The following is a 20,914-nucleotide window of genomic DNA, read 5'->3' as shown; positions in this document are numbered from 1 at the left end:
AAGTTAAGACAAATGAAATTGTTGGTTGAATTTTGGCCTTGTTTGGCCTTAAATACCAAGCGTAGAACGACGTCGTTTCAATGAGGGAGGGTGTCGGCGTGTTTTAAAAAAAGGTAAATAGCAGTGTAGGTCACTACCTTTTGTAATCTAACTAGTATTGGTCACTTCTTTAAGGGTAAACCACGGTTTATGACCCCCACGTGTTGTAATGTTCTATTTCAGTCAGTTAATGAAGTTTTATTTTATTTTATTTCAAGCACTAATGTTTCAATACTTGTATTTTAGTCATGTTTTTACTTATTTTGTTATTATTGTTAATGTTTGACTTTGGTCATGATATTTATAATTATTTCAATTTAGTCATTGTGTTGTATATTATTATATTTAGGTTTATTTTCTGTTTTTACCTTTATATTTCTAGTTGAGTTTATTTTGGTCCCTAACATTATTTATGGGTTATTTTCACTTCTAGTACTTGTACTATTTAATATTTTAGATCTTTGGAATCTGGTTTATTTATATTTGTGGTTCAGCCCTTTGAATTTCTATTTTTGCTATTTTAGTCCTTTAAGTTTCTATTTTTGCTATTTTGGTCCTTTAAATCGAATTTGATTATTTATTGTTTTTATTATTTGTATTTTTGATTTGTAATATTTTAATTTGTTCTAATCCTACATGTATATGTATTTGTATATTACGGTTATATATGTATTATTTTAAATAGACGTTATCAGCTATGTGTATCGTGAATATTTTATTTCGTAAATTTTAAATTGTATTTGTTTTCAGTGTTTATTCGTTATCTATCGATTAATATTATCCGAATATTTTCAAGAACACATATTTGTAGAACGGGCGTGGAAAGTATCACTTGATCGAAGTGGTACAATCCAATACGATGTTTGAACGAAATGGGACTTGAAATAAATCTATTTTACTTTATTAATTAAATATTTTTATGTGAATGATTCAATACGTTTTTTTATTTATTTTATTTTTATGTAAATGTCAATATTCATTTTTATTTCGATATGCGTTATTCGAAGATAGAATATTCTTTTACGAATGAGAAATGGTTGAGATAGCTTTCTCGACGGAGGATTGCGAATTTCAAAATTTCTTATCGAGTAAAATGATTTTCTTTTAAATAATTAATTCGAAGCAATTTAATAAATGGATCACATTTTAATTTTATATTCGATTCCTAATTTTCACCATGCACGACAACGTGTAAGCGATTCAGTACCAATTTTAGGGCGTTGTGGGGGTACTTACCCTTCCCCACACGTAACCGACTCCCATACCCGTTAAATCGAATTTTTGGTAAACACATACCAGTTTTTGTCTAAAAAACGATTTTTCTTAAAATTATTTTTAAAAGACATTTTTAGATATTCGACCTAGCTAACCCAAAGGTCGATGGTGACTCCTTTTCCATTTAATTCAAATCAATTCAAAAATCACAATTTTTCCAAATAAAAAGTCATAACTGTTTTTTAAAATAATATTTAATTGTTTTTCAAAAAAATAGTTATGACACCACCATTTTGGGCAGTTATTTATAATGTTCTATGATGATGTACCTTAATGTGTTTTTAAGTGATTCTTATACTTACCACTGTTTTTTTTCTGTCTTATCTTCAGAAACACGGCAAGGGATATTTGATGCAGTGTTAAAAGGACATATTGACTTCGATTCAGACCCATGGCCCTTGATATCTGATAGTGCAAAGGACTTAATCCGAAAGATGTTATGCTCTCGACCTTCAGAGCGACTGACTGCTCACGAAGTATTATGTATGTTATACATACCGCCTCTCTATTATTATCTAAGTCGGTGTAAATGAAATAAAGATCAAATTGTGGTATCTTTGCCTTTTTTATTGTTTAGGTCATCCTTGGATTTGTGAAAATGGGGTTGCTCCTGATAGGGCACTGGATCCAGCTGTACTTTCTCGCCTCAAACAATTCTCAGCAATGAATAAGCTAAAGAAGATGGCTTTACGGGTAAGATTCTCGTGTTGTATGTTCCCGAGTCGACATATGTGTATCAGACTGCTCACTGTGAGAGAAGCTACAGAATGTAAATGTATAAAAAGGATCTTGTCTAATACATCACACACTGTTATCTTCGTGCCATGAAGGCCTAATATGCAATTGATGCAGCAGAAGCTAGCTGTCTGTGATTAAAAGAACAATGCATGGTTTTTTTTCTCGATTATTTCTTTGCCTCGGTCTAGCATGTCTTCGCATTATATAGTTTTAGAGTTTAGTCTAAAGCACATTGGAACTTCATGTTGGATTAAACATACTCTATCCTTTTTCTACCATCAGGTGATAGCTGAAAGTCTTTCCGAGGAGGAGACTGGTTTGAGAGAAATGATTACATCTATGGATACTGATAACAGTGGTGCGATCACATTTGATGAACTCAAAGCTGGTTTACGAAGATATGGCTCTACCTTGAAAGATACAGAGATAAGGGACCCTATGGATGCAGTAAGTTTATCTTATTTTTCATCAGCTTCCTTTTTCTCTGAATCATTCATTCAATGAATTTGTGAGGGGTGCAGCATTCTTGTTCCCTCGTATTTGTGGATATATGTTTTGTACAATGGTGACAACAACATAAACGACTAATGTTGTTGCACTGCTTGTTACGTTTTTACTGTATTAATTGCATGTTTGCACCCGAATCATCTGAGATTATTTATGTGTTCTCAGGCTGATGTTGACAATAGTGGGACTATTGATTATGGAGAATTTATAGCTGCAACAGTTCACCTTAACAAACTAGAGCGTGAGGAGCATCTCGTTGCAGCATTCCGATACTTCGATAAGGATGGAAATGGCTATATTACCGTCGATGAGCTTCAGCAAGCTTGTACTGAGCATAACATGACAGATGTTCTGCTTGAGGATATAATTAGAGAAGTTGATCAAGATAATGTAATTCATCTTACCTTGATGACTGGATGGAAACAATATTCTCGAGTTAGCTAATTTGTTTGAATTTTTTTAATTGAATGTTACATTTGTTTTCTGGTATGATTGAACACGGTTTTGGTAATAACATATGATGTCAAGTCCCTTTTCGCTGTCTCACTGTCTATGGTTGCTAAATATAAGCATGATACATAGCTGTGGGATTTCTGCTAGCGTGTCCTTGATCCTCACTGCACTGTTCCCTCAGTTCGATTATTTCTTTTTTGCATTCATTTGATGATTAAGTTTTTCTGACACTACTGCTTTTCTTTTTCAGGATGGAAGAAATGATTACGGTGAAATTGTGGCGATGATGCAAAAAGGCGATGCAGGAATTGGTGGACGAACCATGCGAAACAGTGTTAATATAAGCATGAGAGATGACCCCAGTGCTCTATAATTTCCAGCCACTCACATCCTGTAGAGGTATCTTCTGTCTTGCTTCTTAGATCAGGATAGTCTAACCACAAGTAAAATTCGGATTAAATGGACATTTCGTCTCACTTCTAACCTCGAAACCGAAATGGTCTGCAATGGTGCAATTCTAAAGACCTCTGCGCCGGAATAACAATAATTGAAAAACTCCGGTATTGTTGTATTGGCGTTGCATTATCACTAAAAGGGATCGAAAGAGACATGTTTCGTTTAGCCTTACTCGAATTAAATGGTACTGACATCTACTTATACACAGATTGTACAGCCAACGGTTTTAAAAAAGGGTCTGCGACCGCGATTTTGGCCGCGATATAGCTGTTTCACCTTCGTCCGAGTTACCCCACAGCCGCAATCGCGGTAAATCCGAAATAACCGAAAACTCGACTGACCCAGAACCAGACGATAATGATCCGTGATAAAGCATTCGGGAAACGGCTCTGGTTCCTTGCATGCTTCGGGACTTTGCCGGAAAAGAAACGGTTGGTTGGCTATTGGTTTGTGAATTGGCTTACTTGACCAATCATAGGTTTTGTAAACTTGAGGAGTGTTAAAGTTATTCAAATTACGGTGTCATTAGTCATGTCTCTAATAGATGGGGTTTTTTTTGTTGTTGTTGAAGAATTTGCAGATAATTGTGTCTTTAAATTGATAGATATGTTGATTTGGTCCTTCATAATTCTAAATTTTTAGCATGATTCCTGTGTGTTTACTTGTACAATATTTTCTACATCAATTTCACTTTCTTGCAATTTCTCCAATGATACGACTTTAAATTAATTTTATGATTTATATTTGAAATTGATTGTTCCGTTTTGTAATAATATTGTCTTTAAATTTTAAACGTAATTCTCTAGTTTAGAGTATGACATGTTTTATTATTACACTCAACAATACCGAGAATTAATCTACTATTCCAATTCGTCGGTAATACGAGGGGTCCCCGTGACAGTACTAGTGACAAAAAGTAGTCATTTTCTGCACTATTCAAGCTCATGCAAAACGGCTCTCGAAATTCCCAGATAGATATAAGATTTTATATTAGAAACATAAATTTATAAAGATAAAAATATATTATTAATAAAAAAAATTAAATTTTCAAGAAATAATTGTACCACTTGTCCATTCCGCTGCAGTAGTAACTCACTTGCTTATCTTCCTAAGAGGATGGCTAAAATGGTTTCTACCGACAAAATTAAAAAAGTCCGTCGCATAATAATTTTATTTTTGGTTGTATATGGTGCTGTGCTAACTTAGATTTGGTTTCACGAATCATGGGAATATAACACCAGAATATATATATGTAAGATCACATGGGACGTGGCTTGGTGACCAAAAGCTCATCTCATCATGTGCTAGCCTGGAAACTACAATTCTGGTCCATGCAATATTTGCACCGACGCATATAGAGAAAGCGACGCAATATATATTTTTGGTACAATAACTTCATAAAATTTACAAAAATAAACATTCAATTTGCTTAAATATATAATGGGGTTTGAAACTATTTAGAATCAGATACAAAATAATAAATAAATTTTACATTACATGAATAAATACCATACTCTCAAAATCGAACCCTGTAGTGACGACCCTTTCATCGGAGCTAATACAAGTTTCCAATAAAATGGATTCACTGGCATCTCCATATCGCCATAGCCAAGCAATATCACTTTATATAACAGAACATTTGCATTATATATTGTAAACAAATTAATGAAAGCTTAAACGAAAGAACAAAAGAAACCCAGACTATTTTGATCCTAAGCAATGAAGCTTTATTTGAAGGTGGCGGAATTCAAATTCTCCGAGATTCAACCACAGGTATAACTGTTTCCATCATCGAAATTCTTGGAGTAACCAAGAGGATTGTACCTGCAAGTTTGTGGGAGGCGATCAGATCCCACGAGTTTTCTGATCTCAGATCTGACTTTGTAAAAGACATGCCTCCAGCTGCCTTTGTTGTGGCACCCAAGGGCCCTGGTTTCTTCTTCGTTCATCTCGATGTCTTTAGCGAACATGGGTTTCTTGGAAAGGATCCAAGACCAGCCCCAGTCCCACCATTTTTTAATCGAGCTACCGGTGTATTCTCCCATGGCAGACAAAGATTTTGACCTGGGTAATGTCCAGGATTTCTCCGGTGAATAGGTGGGTTGTAATTTGACGGAAAGAGCGGAGAGCCGCCATCGTAGCCTCCCTGGGGCGCCGGAGGCTTCTTGGAGGTGGTCTTTGGATTCGGTTTGCGAGACTGGGAGTGCAGTGTTTTTTTGGAAGCTTTGAATGATGGAGCTCATGGTTGCTGGCCTATGGCGAGAAACTAGATGGCTAAAGAGATTTGACTGACGGCCGGTAATGGTGGCGTTGCTGCCAGGAGAAAGAAGAAGAAAAAAAAGGAAGGAGGCGAAATGTTAGTGTTCACAGTTCCATTACATTACAGCTTGTTTTTATTCCCTTGAAATTTTGGATTGTCAAAGTTGTGGTGGGCTTTTTTGGCGCGTTTAAAATAAAAAATTAGTTTTTTTCCATCCTCAATTTTTATTAAAGATCTATCGACATTTGTCACGTTATTGGGAGAACTCGTCACTTAAAAGTAACTAGTTTTTTGAAATATATTTTTTAGTGAATTTGGATGAATAAATTTTACGTGAATCATTAATTTATTATTTTTAAATAGATTCATCACGTCAAGATGATTAATTCATTAAAAAATTTATTATTGAATAAAATTTTAAATTAGAAATTAAAAAAAGGTGACTAGTTCCATCGAATTAAAAAAACTAACAGTTGGTCAAAGGGAAATTATGCAATGGTTATAATAGAATTTATCACGTCGAGATGACGAGTTTATTTAGATTAAATTTTAAAAAATTAATAATTTTATTAAAATAATATTATTTACAAACTAATAAAATTTATTTATATTTTTTAAGTTCTTGACGATGTTCGGTGAGTGATCGAATGATAGTGGCACGTGACTCATTCGAGTACACAGTGATCATCAACCTTGGTCGTCATTATCATCGCCATCATTATAGTTTACAAACTAATAAAATTTATTTATATTTTTTAAATTCTTGACGATATTGATGAGTGATCGAATGATAATAGCACGTGACTCATTTGAGTACACAGTGGTCATCAACCTTGGTCGTCATTATCATCGCCATCATCTTCATCTTGCTGGTCTATATATTATTTATAGCAAATATCATATAAACCTAAATAATATTGGATGATTGGTAAATCCCTAAATTATTATTTTAATGGTCCTCTTGGCCCAAAAAAGCCCTTAGACCAGGTCGTCCGACTTGGGTTTTAAACGGCATAATCATAAAAAAAACATCTTTAATATTTTAAGATAAGAGTCTTTATTATAAAATAAAATATTGAGCATCAAAGTGTTAAAAAATGATTAAAGTCATTATTTACTCAAATATTAAAAGTTTTTTTATCTTAAAATTAAACGTTAGAGGGTCAAAAATAATAAAAGAAATAATTATTTAATCAAACCTTAAAAATAGGTCTGTAAACGAACCAAACGTTTAGCGAACTGTTTGTGAACTGTTCGGCGAGAAGTTCATTTATATTCTTTTATTTATTAAACGAACGAACATAAATAAGATTTTATGTTCATTTAGTTAAATGAATGAATATGGACAAATGTCTTGTTTGTTCATTTACGTTCGTGAACGTTCGATAATCCGTTCGTTTATGTTCGTTCATTTATGTCCGTTTATGCTCGTTCGTGTATGTTCGTTCATTTATGTCTATGAATGTTCGTTATGTTCGTTCATTTATGTTTGTGTATGTTTGTTCATGTTTGTACATTTATGTCTGTGTATGGTCGTTTTTGTCCGTCTGTGTATGTTTGTTTGTTTTTGTCCGTTCGTTTATATTCAGCCCAATCTCCATACTCATTTAAAATATTAAGACCGAATCATTAATACTTTAAAACCCAAATAATTTGAAACTTAGATCAATTAAAGAAAAATATAAACCATACCCATTTAAAACCTAAATAATTTTAACTCTGAAGTTGTAGGTTACATTAATGAATCATGAATTTTATGTGGTTATTTACGTTCGCTTACGTTCATTTATTGTGTTTGATTATGTTCATTTTTTTATGTTCGTTTATGTTTGTTTATTTGTGTTCGTTTATCATCTAAATGAACAAACACAAACAAACTACGTTCCTTAATGAATGAACACGAACAAAAAATATTGTATTCATGTTCGTCCATTTGTTTAGTTAAAATTAAAAGAACGAACATAAACAGTTCATTTAGAAGCCTACTTAAAAAGTATATTTTTGACATTATACCAATCTGTAAGTACATATATTTTATCCTCCAAAAATGGCAACCGGACTTTAAGTCAATTTTTAAAAAAAACCAACCCCCATATCAAAACCAAAACTTTCATAGAAAACAAAGATAATGAGATTTTACATGCTTTCCCGTTCTCTTTAATTAGTAAAATAGTAGAAGGCGTAAATAAATATTATTTTTAGGATATATAATTGATATTATGAGAATATTTTATGTTGTGACAAATTTTCCTTTTCGAAGCTGAACATGGAATCATGTACTGGATACGGTCACTAGGATGTGTTTGGAAGCAAAGCTACATTTGTGTATAATTAGCAATGCAAATAGAATGAATCGAGACTCTAAAAATAGCAAACTGGAAAGACATCAAAGCTCCTTCATAGGAGCCTCATTTCTTCGCCTTTGCGAACCTGAGGCATCGGTACTTTTCGCCGCTTACAGTGATTTCCAGCGCCCCATCTTGGTTATCCTGGTTCGATGCTGTTCCCATCAACACACTTTTCTCTTTTTCGAGGTTTTCTTTTTCCACCTTCAGCCTAGCCTCCTGTCGGGCAATCTCTGCCTGGAAGACGAACATTAATGTTCCGATGAAAGAAAATAGTCAAGCAACAGCAAGAGGACACACAAGTATACACTTTTGCGACTAAACTAAACAAAACCAGAGAGACCATAAATCTACAGATACTCGAACCATGATGGGTTCTGATTAGAATTGTCTAACTCAATCACATACATTTAATCACTCCTGCTGCAAAATAAAAGTATTAGAAACAACCTTACAACAGTGACTGTATTTCTAAAGACAAGTTTAGAATCGGGATTCCCTTTACCGATACAAATTAATCGAAATCGTTCATAGAAGAACTACCACTTTGATTCGAGTATTAAATGATGATAAATGCATGCCAAAAGCCTATAAAGAGACAATTACAACTTAAAATGGTTAAATATAGAAGAAGCAACACAAACAACAAAAACTTCATGAGCAATTTAGCAATCAGGAAATCAGCAACATGCCCTGATAAAGGAGTTATGATACTTGGACTCAAACAGTGTCGGATACACATATGTGTTTGACACAAACATATTCGAAACTCTGAGGTTTTAATGTATCGTATCCTCATATCCATGTCCCGGTACACATCGGGCACCGCGTCGGACATGAAAACTTCAAAAACATAGAAAAGGGGGAAACAGTTCATGGATGGCATGATCCATAATCAAGACATTGGATGCTTATAGCATTTGTCGTCATCATTTTCGCAGGCTGACAGCAGATACATTTCCAACAGATATCAATGGACTTATTTCTACAAATCATTGCTTCCAAGGCATGTGGGGATGGCCTTTACTATCATAAGCCGAGAAATCGAGCAAATTAGCCATTCAAGAAGAATTAATTCATAAAAATAACAAAAACCCACAATTCAGAACCCCAAATTCAAGATAAACGAAACACACCCAATCATCAAATACCCTCTTCAATCTCAATGAACTTAGGAAAAGCTTAAAAACAGTTGTAACGCAGGGGTAATGAATGAAGTAAATTTTCCCAATGTTTTAAATAGGCAAAGGAAGAATAAAGGTGACCTCACGGCGAGAGAGCTCGGCCTTCCAGGCGGCTTCACGCTCGGCGACTTCACGCTCGCGTTCCTCGATGTAACTTTGCATCTCTCTCTCCTTCATTATTCGGTCTTGTATGTCGGCTTCCAAAGCCTCTTTCAGCTCCTCCACGAACTTATCCACCACCGACTTAATCCTCAGCGACATCTTTCTAAAATTTCAAGGGAACCAGACAACTGTTAAGCTACTGCCAAATCAAATTTCAGTTGAGTTGATCGATCATCGAATGATAGCCCTTTCGTCCCATTATGTACATCCGATACTTTCCGTTCTTTTTTTCTTGCAAGTAATGAATCGAGAGAACCCAATAGAAAGGTAAACTAGATAGCAGAAAGCAAAGGTATTTCAAGGAAAGGTATTGGTAATGGGCTAATCGCCGAAAAACAACATTTTTTCTTCTTTTCTTTTGGGAACAAAAATGAAATAAAATGCGTGAACAAGGAAGAAACCAATCCCAACCATTTGTTTATATTATGGTTCAGGCCCGCGATGGGGCCTCATCTCTTCTAAGCCCACCATTGATGACCTCAAAAACGCTGCCTTTCCCTTTTTGCATTGTCTTTTTGCTATAGAAATGAAAGAGCTAATCCCACTAGGCATCCGATCCAAATTTCAAAATCTTCAAAGTATTACTATCATATACATAGACAAAATCAATAAATTTATAATTTTTAGAAAGAGAAAGTTAAAAACTTTATGTTAAAATCTAATATACAGTGTATTGAAAATACATTAATCAAATTCTGAATATATACGCTTATCATATATATCACTTAAATATAATACTCAAACTGATAAAGGATTTGATTGCTATGATATTAATATTTTAAAAATTGAAGAAAAAACCCAAATTGCTTCCCCCGCTATCAATACATTACGAGGAGATACCCCGATCTCCACTCCGCTTTCGGTATGTTGGTAGCTTACAACTCGTCCCGTGAATCTTCGTGTCTTCCGGTTGGGATATATGATGTATAAGCTTTGATTATAGTCGCGTATACATCGATTCCTCGCAAGTACTCGGCCTGGTTTTGAAACTGCAATGACACGGTACAAGAGTTACAATCAAATCGCATGCCGACATGCGAGCATAGAAAGCTAGGATCAAACATTAGGAGGGAGTAAATTACTTTAAATAAAAAGAACAATGGTCTATTAAGTATTTAAATCTAAAAACTGAAAGAGACAGGTTTTATATGACTAGTATTCAAAGTAAAAAGGACTTAAAATATTATTATACCAAAAAATCTGGGTTGCGAGCATCTTATTTTGCTAAGAGTACTGCCTAAAACATATTCAACAAGTTCTTTACTTCTACCGGAGGATGATCACTAAGAAAAGAGGCACAAATATGCAAGCATGCACATTAACATAAGACAATAATTATACAAGATAGGAGTGTTAGCCATAGGCGAGAAACCAATAGCAGGCAGGCCCAGTAGCCGAAAATTACGAGCATCTGTTGAGGCAGGAAATATCTCAGGCTTTCCTATTTTTCCATTAGTTTTCCTGATAGCTTCATCCAACAGAGCCCGCCATGGATTAGAGCTGTTGGTTGCGGTCACAAGCGACCTTCCCAGGTCATTCTGCAGAATACCCTTTCCCCTAAACTGCCCAAAAAAGATAATCAGTTCAAAAATGCAATGGAAAGCTACTTTGTGATCCATGATCTCAAGGTGATGTTCATGCCTCAGTTTGGGCGTTCGATGTCGTTCGACATTTCTAATGGAACAAGCAGTGGGAAAGATTGAACTGTAACATGCCAACATACTAATTCCACCATTGTATGAGTCCATGAAATGTGATTGCAATCGTCGGACTTTTGTCATATTACAGAATACAATTTGTTTTCAAAGAGAAATGTTTCAATATATTTACCTCAAATGACATGTTTCGTGAAGCAGGAGCCCATTCCTCTGCTATCCGTTTCTCCAATGACTCTAGATTAGCCATCGGTGGTCTTCGAATATCAAAACCGGCCTCCGCTTCCAACAGCTGCAAATTCATGACAAAACCCTGGCAGGCAAACAACATAAAAGATGTGAGAGACTGGAATCAAGGAATCACTAGTTGTTTCTACAGATTTGAAGAATATTTGTGCATGGATTTCGGTGTGGCAACGAAACTGATTAAAGCAAATGGAAAACTCGTCGCAGCAGGAAAGATAAGAACAAATCTAATCTCTAATGATCAACTATAAACACTTCTAAGTTCTAGCAATCAAATACAATTTTCAAATTGTTAGAATTCAATTATGCTCCAATAAAACTCAGGAAAACAGCCTCAAGATTTCATCTAAGCCTAGCAGGATGCCTCATCTTAGGCCTCCCAAAGTTTGCATATCATGTCTTTGCTTTAAAGTCATATGCTAATATTTACCATATGCAATTCGACTCGGATGAGAGTTCGTCCATCTAAAAAATTCAATAAACTTACCGTCAGGGAAGGCATGATGGCCTTCAGGAACGCCATATTAACTGAGATGACTTCAACTTCGGCCTCCAAACCCGCCATCACCAAATCAAATTGTTCAGCCCGGAATCTCATGATACTCTCAATGCTCTTAAAAGGTTCTCCACGGCACTACTATCATAAAGATTCGCCCCATGTCCGGCAAGGCCGGTTCTGTTTTTTTCTTAGCCCGAGACAAAATTAAAAAAATGGACCCTAATTTATAAGAATATTAAAAAATATGCAATATAAAATTTTAATTAATTTATTATTAAATTAATTAAATATTAATTTATTACAATATCAAAAATGTCAAAAACATATTTAAGCGTATAAATACTTATAAAAAAACATTGTCTTCGAGCATTTCTTGATGCAAATCATTGATGATAATGTCAACATCAAAGCTTTCCAACATATTTTTCTCAATATATAACATAGCTAACTCATTCAATCTTTCTTGTGACATTGTTGACCTCAAGTAATTCTTTAATAATTTCAGTTTTGAAAACTTTTTTTCGCGGATGCTACCGTTACCGACATTGTTAATAAGATTCGATAAGCAATTGAAACATTATGATAACAATCTCTAGCTTTAACAAACTCAAGAACTTCAAGCGTTGACATGAATACATTTGACAAAGTCAATTGCAACACTTTCATTTCAGAAAAAAAATCATCTGCATCAACATCTGACAAATTATTATGAGAAAAAATAATCTTAAAATTATTGCAACATTCTTTTACTTTATTGTCATCCAATGACTTAAACCTTGTAGAATCAATTAAAAATCCCAAATAATTTTCAAAAATTTTTAACTGCTCAAATATATCTTTTAAAGAAGCGATTGTCATATCAACAACAACAACAAAATAATTAACTTTAAAAGACTCATGTACTGATTGCATTTCTTCATCATGGTCATTCTCGTCAAATTGTCTTTTTCTAAAAATATGACGCTTAGTCGAAAAAATTGGCTCTATGTTCATATCTAATACAAGACTTTTAGCAATATCTATACTAGCTTCGAACCCTTATTTCTATAGTTTTCAAAATATGACATTACACCTTCCAACTCCTTTATGGTAGTATCAATGCACATTGATTTAGATTGTAATTTCTTACTTACTGTGTTGATAGTAAATAAAATATCATACCAGATAACCATTCCAAGTAAGAATTCAAAACTTTGAAGGGCACTAGCTAAACTTTCTGCTTCACTTTTTGCTTTTGCATCATTACCACAATATTCATATAATTGTAACAAACCTAACCTTATTTTAGGAGTATGTCATTTAATAGCTTTGACACTTTTAATTCGACTTTTCCATCGAGTATCAGATAAAGATTTCACAGTTTCCGGAACATTATCACATAAAATTTTTCACCTTTTGGTAGAACTTGCGAACAATGAATGTATACGTTGCACCTGTAAATGGGAAGATCATCGATCGAAGTATTTATACTCCAAATTCGCAATACCGTAATAATTGAACTTAGAAGGAAGATGAAGTATATGTATATCCACGTTTGACATTTCATGTCCAAAATTTATGAAACAAAAAAAAAGAATAAGTTTATCTATAATTTAGAAAAAATATAAAAAGAAAAAAGAAAAAGAATTTGGAAACACGAACTTACTTAGGATTTTAAAAATATCTTCAATGACCACAATTGATGATAAGTAATTGTGATTTTGTACTTGTGAATTGTGAGAAATATGAGAAATTAAAAATTGAGAACAATAAGAAATAAATTAATTTTACTTAAATGTTCTCCTATCATTTATATGAAATAAAAAGTAATCGTTATAAACATTATGGTTAATTTAAATTTTAACGTTATGATGAGAACAATAAATCAATAAAAAATAAGTTTATGGGTCTTATTTCTAATTTAGTTTATTAATATTTATGAGTTCTGCTTTTAATTTAATATATTAATATAGTTTTTAACATTATAATAAGAATAATAAATTAATAAAAAATAAGTTCATGGGTCCTCTTGCATTAATATAAAAAAATAGAATAACCTATAATTCTCATCAGAGGAAGCCAACCCTGTTTCTCAAAAAACCACATATTTATCCAACAATTGCAGACAAGCTTTCACCCCAAAAAAAAAGAAGTTAAAATCTTATTACTTACACCTTCATCAAGCACGATACCGACATTCATATCCTTGAAGACATCAGAGGAAGCAAACTTCTGAGCACCGGCAAGCCCACCAATCTCCTCATCGGGAACAAACGACAAGTAAAGAGACCGTATTGGGCTAAACCCAGAAATCTTCAACCTACGAACAACCTCTATATACTGCATCCAGACGTATTTCATATCCTGAGAGCCTCGAGCAAAGATATTGCCTTCTTCATCGATGTGGGAACCGAAAGGAGGATAAACCCACTTTGAATGTTCAGAGGGGACAACGTCGGTGTGAGAGTTGAGGAGGACAGAGGGAAGAGAAGGGTCCGAGCCTAGACATTTGAGGAGCACGATTGGCTTGCCTTCGACGAATTCGAGGACTTGGGATTCTAGGGAAATGGAATTGGCTTGCGATAAGAGGAATTGGGTTGATTTTTGGTAGTCTGGGGATGGTTGGGAAGTGTTGATTTGGAGGTATTGTTGGAATCTTGAGATGGTTTTGGATTCGTCGTCTTGGATTGACGATGTTGTTGAATTTGTGGGGAGTGGAAGTACAAGGAATGGAACAGTAGATGAAGAAGATTGAAACCGCGAGGTGTTTCCATTGATGAATTATTAAAATATTTTTAATTCTTACAAAAATATATTGTCAAAATTCACCCTAATGTTTATAAAATAATTATTTTAACCTTTATTTTTATTTTTAATACTTTAATATCTAAAATTTTATTTTAAGATAAAATATTTCATCGGATAAAAATCGTTAGTTGATAAATGATTAGCGTATGTTGATGATATGAGATTATCATATATCTAGGGTAATGACATAATATATGTCACGTGTCAAAAGTAATAACATGACATATATTGAAAAATGATGGCATAGCACTTGTTACATGTTAAAAAAAATGATGACATAACATATGACATACGTTAACAATGTATAGGTGTACAATATATAAAAAGTGATGATACGATATTTATCACGTATCGAAAAAGATAATATGATACATGTCACATGTCGAAAGGGTATCGTAAAAGTCTTGCATCAAAAAGAAAAATTGATTTTTAACCAACTAATGATTTCACCTAATTAAATATCATTTTATACTAAAATAAAACGGGGTTGTCTCAGGAAAGGCGGGTTAATATACGGCTAATATACGGCAGTACCGGATACATTAAAATGTATTTAATAAATTCGGTTTAGTGGTACCTATTATGTTGACAACTAATAATGTTTTAGGTAGAAAATATGAAAAACTATTAAAAAATTTGGTAACCGGTAAACTTTGGTTATCGGTAAGTATCTATCCTTTTTATAAAAGTGTCCATACTTTTAACATATCAAGTAAATTTTACCGGTTTTGTCATAATGAATCTGGTTTTGTCATATTTTTACCTGTTATATTGTAAAGTATCTATCATTTTTATAAAAGTGTTCATACTTATTTCACTGTGAAAATATATTTATTATTATCTTTGGTTAATATTATTAAATTTAAATTCTAAATAATATTTTATAAAATATCAAAACAATCAAATAATTTTGTGTGTAAATGAAATTATTAAATTAATATTGTAAGTGGAAAACATGAAACACTATTAAAAAAAATTGAAACATAAATTACATAACTTAAAAAAAAGTATATATCATTTTTATAAAAGTGTCCATATTTATTTCACTGTGGAAAACATATTTATTATTAACTTTGGTTAATATTATTAAATTTAAATTCTAAATAATATTTTATAAAATATCAAAAAATCAAATAACTTTTTGTGTAAATGAAATTCTAAATAATATTGTAGATGGAAAACATGAAACACTATTAAAAAAAATTGAAACATAAATTACATAACTTTAAAAAAAGTATATATCATTTTTATAAAAGTGTCCATACTTATTTCACTGTGGAAAACATATTTATTATTATATTTGGTTAATATTGTTAAATTTAAATTCTAAATAATATTTTATAAAACATCAAATAATCAAATAATTTTTTGTGTAAATGAAATTATTAAATTAATATTGTAGGTGGAAAACATGAAACACTATTAAAAAAATTTGAAACATAAATTACATAACTTTAAAAAAAGTATATATCATTTTTATAAAAGTGTCCATACGTATAAAAGTAGGTCTAAGTCATGAAGAAATATTAAAACGATATACCATGTAAAAATATGATAAAACCGGTAACAAAATGATAAAACCGGTAAAACGTTACCGGATATATTGAAAGTGTCGATACTTTATATAAGGATCGACACTTTGTGAATTTAAAAGAGAAGCAGTTTTAGCGCTTATAATGTGTCGATACTTTAAAAAAATATATCGATCCACAACGATATAACAGGTAAAAATATGATAAAACCGGTATCAAAATGATAAAACCGGTAAAATGATACCGGATATATTGAAAGTGTCGATACTTTCGTAAGTACGTGTAATAAATTATCGACACTTTCAAAGAAATAGGTAATTATCCTTTCGAAAGTATCGACACCTGACATAAAAGTATCGACACTTTTGTATTTGTATCGATTAAATATAAATAACATATCCGATCAAAATATAAGCTAAATCTCCTCTGAAAATAGATAGAACAGACGAGTTTTTGAAAGCGAAGCGTAATTATTGCTGCATTTCAGAAGGCGTTTCTAAAGCGAAGTTTGTTTGTTTGTTGCTGCAGTCGAATCGAAAAGTATGTTGTCGAAACCCTAATTTTTTATTATTACAGTAATCGCGATAGGGTTTTTATGTGTTGTTTGGGGTTTTGGAGTAAAGAAGCATTTGGGAACGATTGCAGGTAGAAAGTGATATTCAAGGAAAAATATAAATGTCGATACTTTTATTAAATATTATAGGTAGAAAATGATATTATAGGTTGTATAAATGTGCCGACACATTTTGGTATGGCCATTCAAATTCTTTTGAAGAAAACCGTTTTACCACAAGAGTAGTTATCTATATTTGTATATTGAATAAAGTGTATGTAACAAAATAATTTGATTTGCGTAAACTGATATATGAAGGAAAAATGGAGTCAATGGGTTGGAAAATTGTTGGTGGAGCAGATGACTTTGAAATTGAGGCCGAGACTCGAAAGCAATCCAAGGGTGAATATATGTACTTCTAGTAAGTATCAATGTCTTTTTGTTATTATTGTTGAAATGGTAATTGGATTAAAGTATCGATAAACTTTAAATTGATTACAAATTTTAAATGTTGATAGTATGGCCCAATGCAAAAGGATGAAGGAAGATGGCACACAGAGCGGTTCGGTATGTAAAATGAAATTGACATTGAGTAGTATTTAGTGTTAATGTATTGATTAAGAAACGATTATGTTTTATATTAGGTGACAAAAGATGTGAGGTCCAAATGGAATTCAATGAGTGATGCTGAAAAGGAACCTTACATCACACAGTCAAGGAATGATAGTAAAGAATACAAAGAACGGAGGAAATCACATGAAAATAAGGTATTCATTAAACTTGTAAATACGTTGATACAAAATATATAAGAACTATAACATTATATATTGTTAAAAAATGTAGGAAGTGTCGACAAGATGCAGCATTAAAAGGGTGAATTTATTAATTAAACACCTTAAGGAGAAGGGTCAGTTGAATGTGCTGGGAGAAATAGGTTTTGGATCGTTGGTAGGAGTAAGGGATCGACCTATTCGGAGGGAATTGTGTCGATCCTTGATGGCGCAATTTGATGTCAGGCAATGTATTGCTAAATATGGTGATTTTTCATTTCCTCTCGGGATCCCATGTGCTGCAGCCGTATTGGGGGTAGAAAATGAAGGCAAAATTGTTGTAGAAGTCTGTCAGAGTAAGGACTGGAAAGCACTTGCCTCCAAATATGGTTTGAAGCATAAGGTGACATATGCTGAAATTGAAGAGGAAATAAAAAGTGGATCTTACGTTGGGGATGAGCTGAAGGCCAGAGTTCTATTATACCTTGTCGGTATCTTTCTTTGTCCAACGGGTAATACGTCAACGAACAAAGAACATATGAAGCTCATTTGTGATGAAGGCTTGAAGGGTGGATTCAATTGGGCTGAATATATCCATTCGAGATTGATTGAATCAATAATCACCTTTAAAAAGGGCAGCCAGAGATACCTCAAGGGGTGCATAGCAATCTTAGAGGTAAATGAGTTGAAGAACTTTTTTGTGTTTTTATATAAAAATATAAATTTTATTATAAATGCAGGTTGCACTGTTCGATTTTTGGTCGGGTTGTGAGGCAGTGCCGGCTTATGAAAGAACCGGAGTGGCACGCATCCGTGCATGGGGGAAGGAAGAGGTGGTTAGAGTGATGGTGAAGTTGAAGTTTGATAGAGCGAAGAAGCAAGAAAGGGTAATAAATGTAATTAAATAATATTAAGAATATAATCAATGTCTTAATATTGTAATTTAATTTTGAAGGTTATTGGCAAGGATGTAGAGGAGGGAGTGGAGGCAAAGGAGAAGAAAGGAGGGATGGTTGTATTGGGGGATGACGGTGAGTGGGACGACGGTGAGGGAAAACGTAGTAACTTCGACATTTTGATGTCTGAATTGGCTGATATAAAAAAATCCAATTTGAAATCATGCAAAGACAATCAAGCGTCGAAGAGAAACTTGAGAGAGTCGAAGATACACTTGAGAGGCATAAGAGGGTCGTGGAAGGAAAAATAGATGGAGTGGTGAAAGAAGTAGAGGTGTTGAGGGGTGAAGTGGTGAAAGAAGTTGGGGTGTTAAGGGGTGATATTAAGATGGTGACGGGTGAAAAATTTGAGGGAGTGGTGAAGGAGGTTGTGGAATTGAGGAGTGAACTTACGGGGGTGAAGGGGGTGGTTGATAAATACTTGGATGAAAGAGATCAATTGAAGGGTGAAATAAAAGAGATGAAGAGCTATGTAGAAAAAAAATACGATGAACTGAAAAAATATGAAGAAGAAAAGAGGGAGGAGGAAGAAGAAGAGATGGAAGAAGTGAGGAGGAAGGAAGTCAATGTCATTTATACACCGGAGAGTATTATAGCAGCAGATTTGGATTCGGAATGTCCTGCACCCCAGAAGAAGAAGCAGAAGGTAAGTTGAATAAAAGAAAACTTAATTTGATTTTTATTATGTTGTTGTGACAAAAATTTGTATGCAAAATTGTAGGTTGAAAAAGTGGATATTCCAAGCGGAATTGATGACATCGAAGCTGCAATTTGTGATTATTTATGGAATAGCGAGTTAGAATCGGAGTAAGTGAAATATATTGTTTTGTGAGTGATATTTAAATATTTTATGACAACATATTAATCCTAATGATTCATACAGATATTCTGTAATCTCAATGGGAAATCAATTCGCTACTGTATACGACGTTGCAACGTTGAAGCCTACGGAATGGGTTGGCGGTGTGGTAAGTAGAAAGTAGAAAATGTTAAAACTTATTGAAAATGTTCTGATTGTGTAATTAATTTTGTTAGGTTATCGATTTGCTCGCCTGGACAATATGCTACGATTCTCAAAAGTCACTCCGGAGGATTGGCTACCTTCCATACCTCTTAGCGGTGAGTTAAATTAATAAATGTTGAAAAGTAGTGTTATAGACGGTAAATTAATAATGTTTGTTGCGTAATTACAGCAACAGGCGTTGGATGCCAACAACAAAGAAAGTGTTGAGAGTATTTCTACCTTCTGGGGTCTCATATTGGATAACTATGTGAAATTCACCGAATGTGAGAATGTAAGACACCATACCAATTGCAAATGATGTTTTCGGATATAGAATGTTGAATTTTGTCAAATTGGGTGTGAAATTTGTTGCAGATCATGATCACAATAAACTACCATAATTCACATTGGTATCTGTTGGTGTTGGATATGGTAGATCGTGTTGCAACAATATATGATAGTATGTTTACAACTGAAGAAGCTAAACAGAGAGTGAAGGATGCTAAGAGATTGGTATGTATGTATGTATGTATGTATGTATGAAAGAACATTATGTAAATTATAATGCATAATTATTTTGGTGCATAACTTCTTCTATTTTAATGCAGATTAAAATATTAGATTCTTATAATAAGAAACGCATTTGGGTTAAATCCTGTGGATCTCTAGGAAAGTATCCCTTGAAAAATTTCAAATTTGTGGAGCATAAGAAGAATAAGCAATTGAATGGGTATGAGATGTTATCACAAATAGAAAGCTTAATTTATGCAGTATTCATCATAATTGACATGTGTGGTTTTCAAATTTTGTAACAGACATGATTGCGGCATGTATGTGATGATATGGATGGAATCGATCGGTTCTACAGGGGCAACTGGTGATTTTGTAAGTGGATAGAAAAATTCGTTTGTGGTAAAATTGTTAAAAGTCGTAGATTGAATGATGTAGTTGACAATACTTAACGTTCTGACAATTTGAATATAGGTTGTTGGAGACTGGGATCGATCACGAATATTAAACGATCTCGTAAGCCACAATCAAAATGAACGAAGACAGGAGATAACAAAAGTTGCCATATTACATAAGAATAACAAAAGGATGCAATGATGTAAATGTAGGGTTAATTTTGTATAAGATTTATAATTTTGTATACGATTTATATTTTTGTATGTGAATATAATTATGAATGAGATGAGAAAAGTTAGCAGTATGTTGTTGTACATGTTTCTTATACACATTAAGGGTCATGTTGATACTTTGAAGTAAAAGGCAAATTTACAATATGGCCAACAGGGTGCAACCATAAAGTGTCGATCCATATACAAAAAGTGTCGATCCCAAAAATATCAAAAACCAAAAGTATAATGTAATATGTAATTTTTCAATCTAACCGGTACAAGTATACCGGTTTTATGAGAGAATATGTCTAAATAATGTGTCGACACTATTTTAGTTTGTGTCGATATTTTTGTTCCAGAATGAATGGAAAACAGG

At 33.3% G+C, this 20,914-nt stretch overlaps 3 protein-coding genes and 1 pseudogene across 3 annotated transcripts; 1 reads left to right on the top strand and 3 right to left on the bottom strand.

Moving 5' to 3' along the window:
- Positions 1 to 1,545: 1,545 nt before the first annotated feature.
- LOC120171704 (calcium-dependent protein kinase 4-like) lies at positions 1,546 to 3,385 on the top strand. The gene is made up of 5 exons (XM_039179369.1): positions 1,546 to 1,797; positions 1,892 to 2,007; positions 2,335 to 2,499; positions 2,725 to 2,949; positions 3,263 to 3,385. The coding sequence occupies exons 1-5, from the start codon at positions 1,572 to 1,574 to the stop codon at positions 3,383 to 3,385; spliced, it is 855 nt and encodes a 284-aa protein (XP_039035300.1). The 5' UTR covers positions 1,546 to 1,571.
- Positions 3,386 to 5,231: 1,846 nt separating this feature from the next.
- On the bottom strand, positions 5,232 to 5,711 carry LOC120171703. Its single transcript, XM_039179368.1, has one exon. It carries the CDS (start codon positions 5,709 to 5,711, stop codon positions 5,232 to 5,234), a length of 480 nt encoding a protein of 159 aa, XP_039035299.1.
- Positions 5,712 to 7,967: 2,256 nt separating this feature from the next.
- Positions 7,968 to 9,827, bottom strand: LOC120171751. Its single transcript, XM_039179401.1, has 3 exons — positions 9,712 to 9,827; positions 9,339 to 9,559; positions 7,968 to 8,310 (listed from the first exon to the last, which is right to left on the bottom strand). The coding sequence occupies exons 2-3, from the start codon at positions 9,516 to 9,518 to the stop codon at positions 8,137 to 8,139; spliced, it is 354 nt and encodes a 117-aa protein (XP_039035332.1). The 5' UTR covers positions 9,519 to 9,559; positions 9,712 to 9,827; the 3' UTR covers positions 7,968 to 8,136.
- An 875-nt stretch (positions 9,828 to 10,702) lies between these two features.
- On the bottom strand, positions 10,703 to 14,572 carry LOC120171702 (annotated as a pseudogene).
- Between the last annotated feature and the right edge of the window lie 6,342 nt (positions 14,573 to 20,914).

Source organism: Hibiscus syriacus, unplaced genomic scaffold, assembly GCF_006381635.1.
Source record: "Hibiscus syriacus cultivar Baekdansim isolate YM2019G1 unplaced genomic scaffold, ASM638163v2 tig00111835_pilon, whole genome shotgun sequence".
In the NCBI taxonomy this organism is placed as follows: Eukaryota; Viridiplantae; Streptophyta; class Magnoliopsida; order Malvales; family Malvaceae; genus Hibiscus; species Hibiscus syriacus.
The sequence above is the reverse complement of the archived record's forward strand: the minus strand, read 5'-3'. Positions and strand labels throughout refer to the sequence as shown.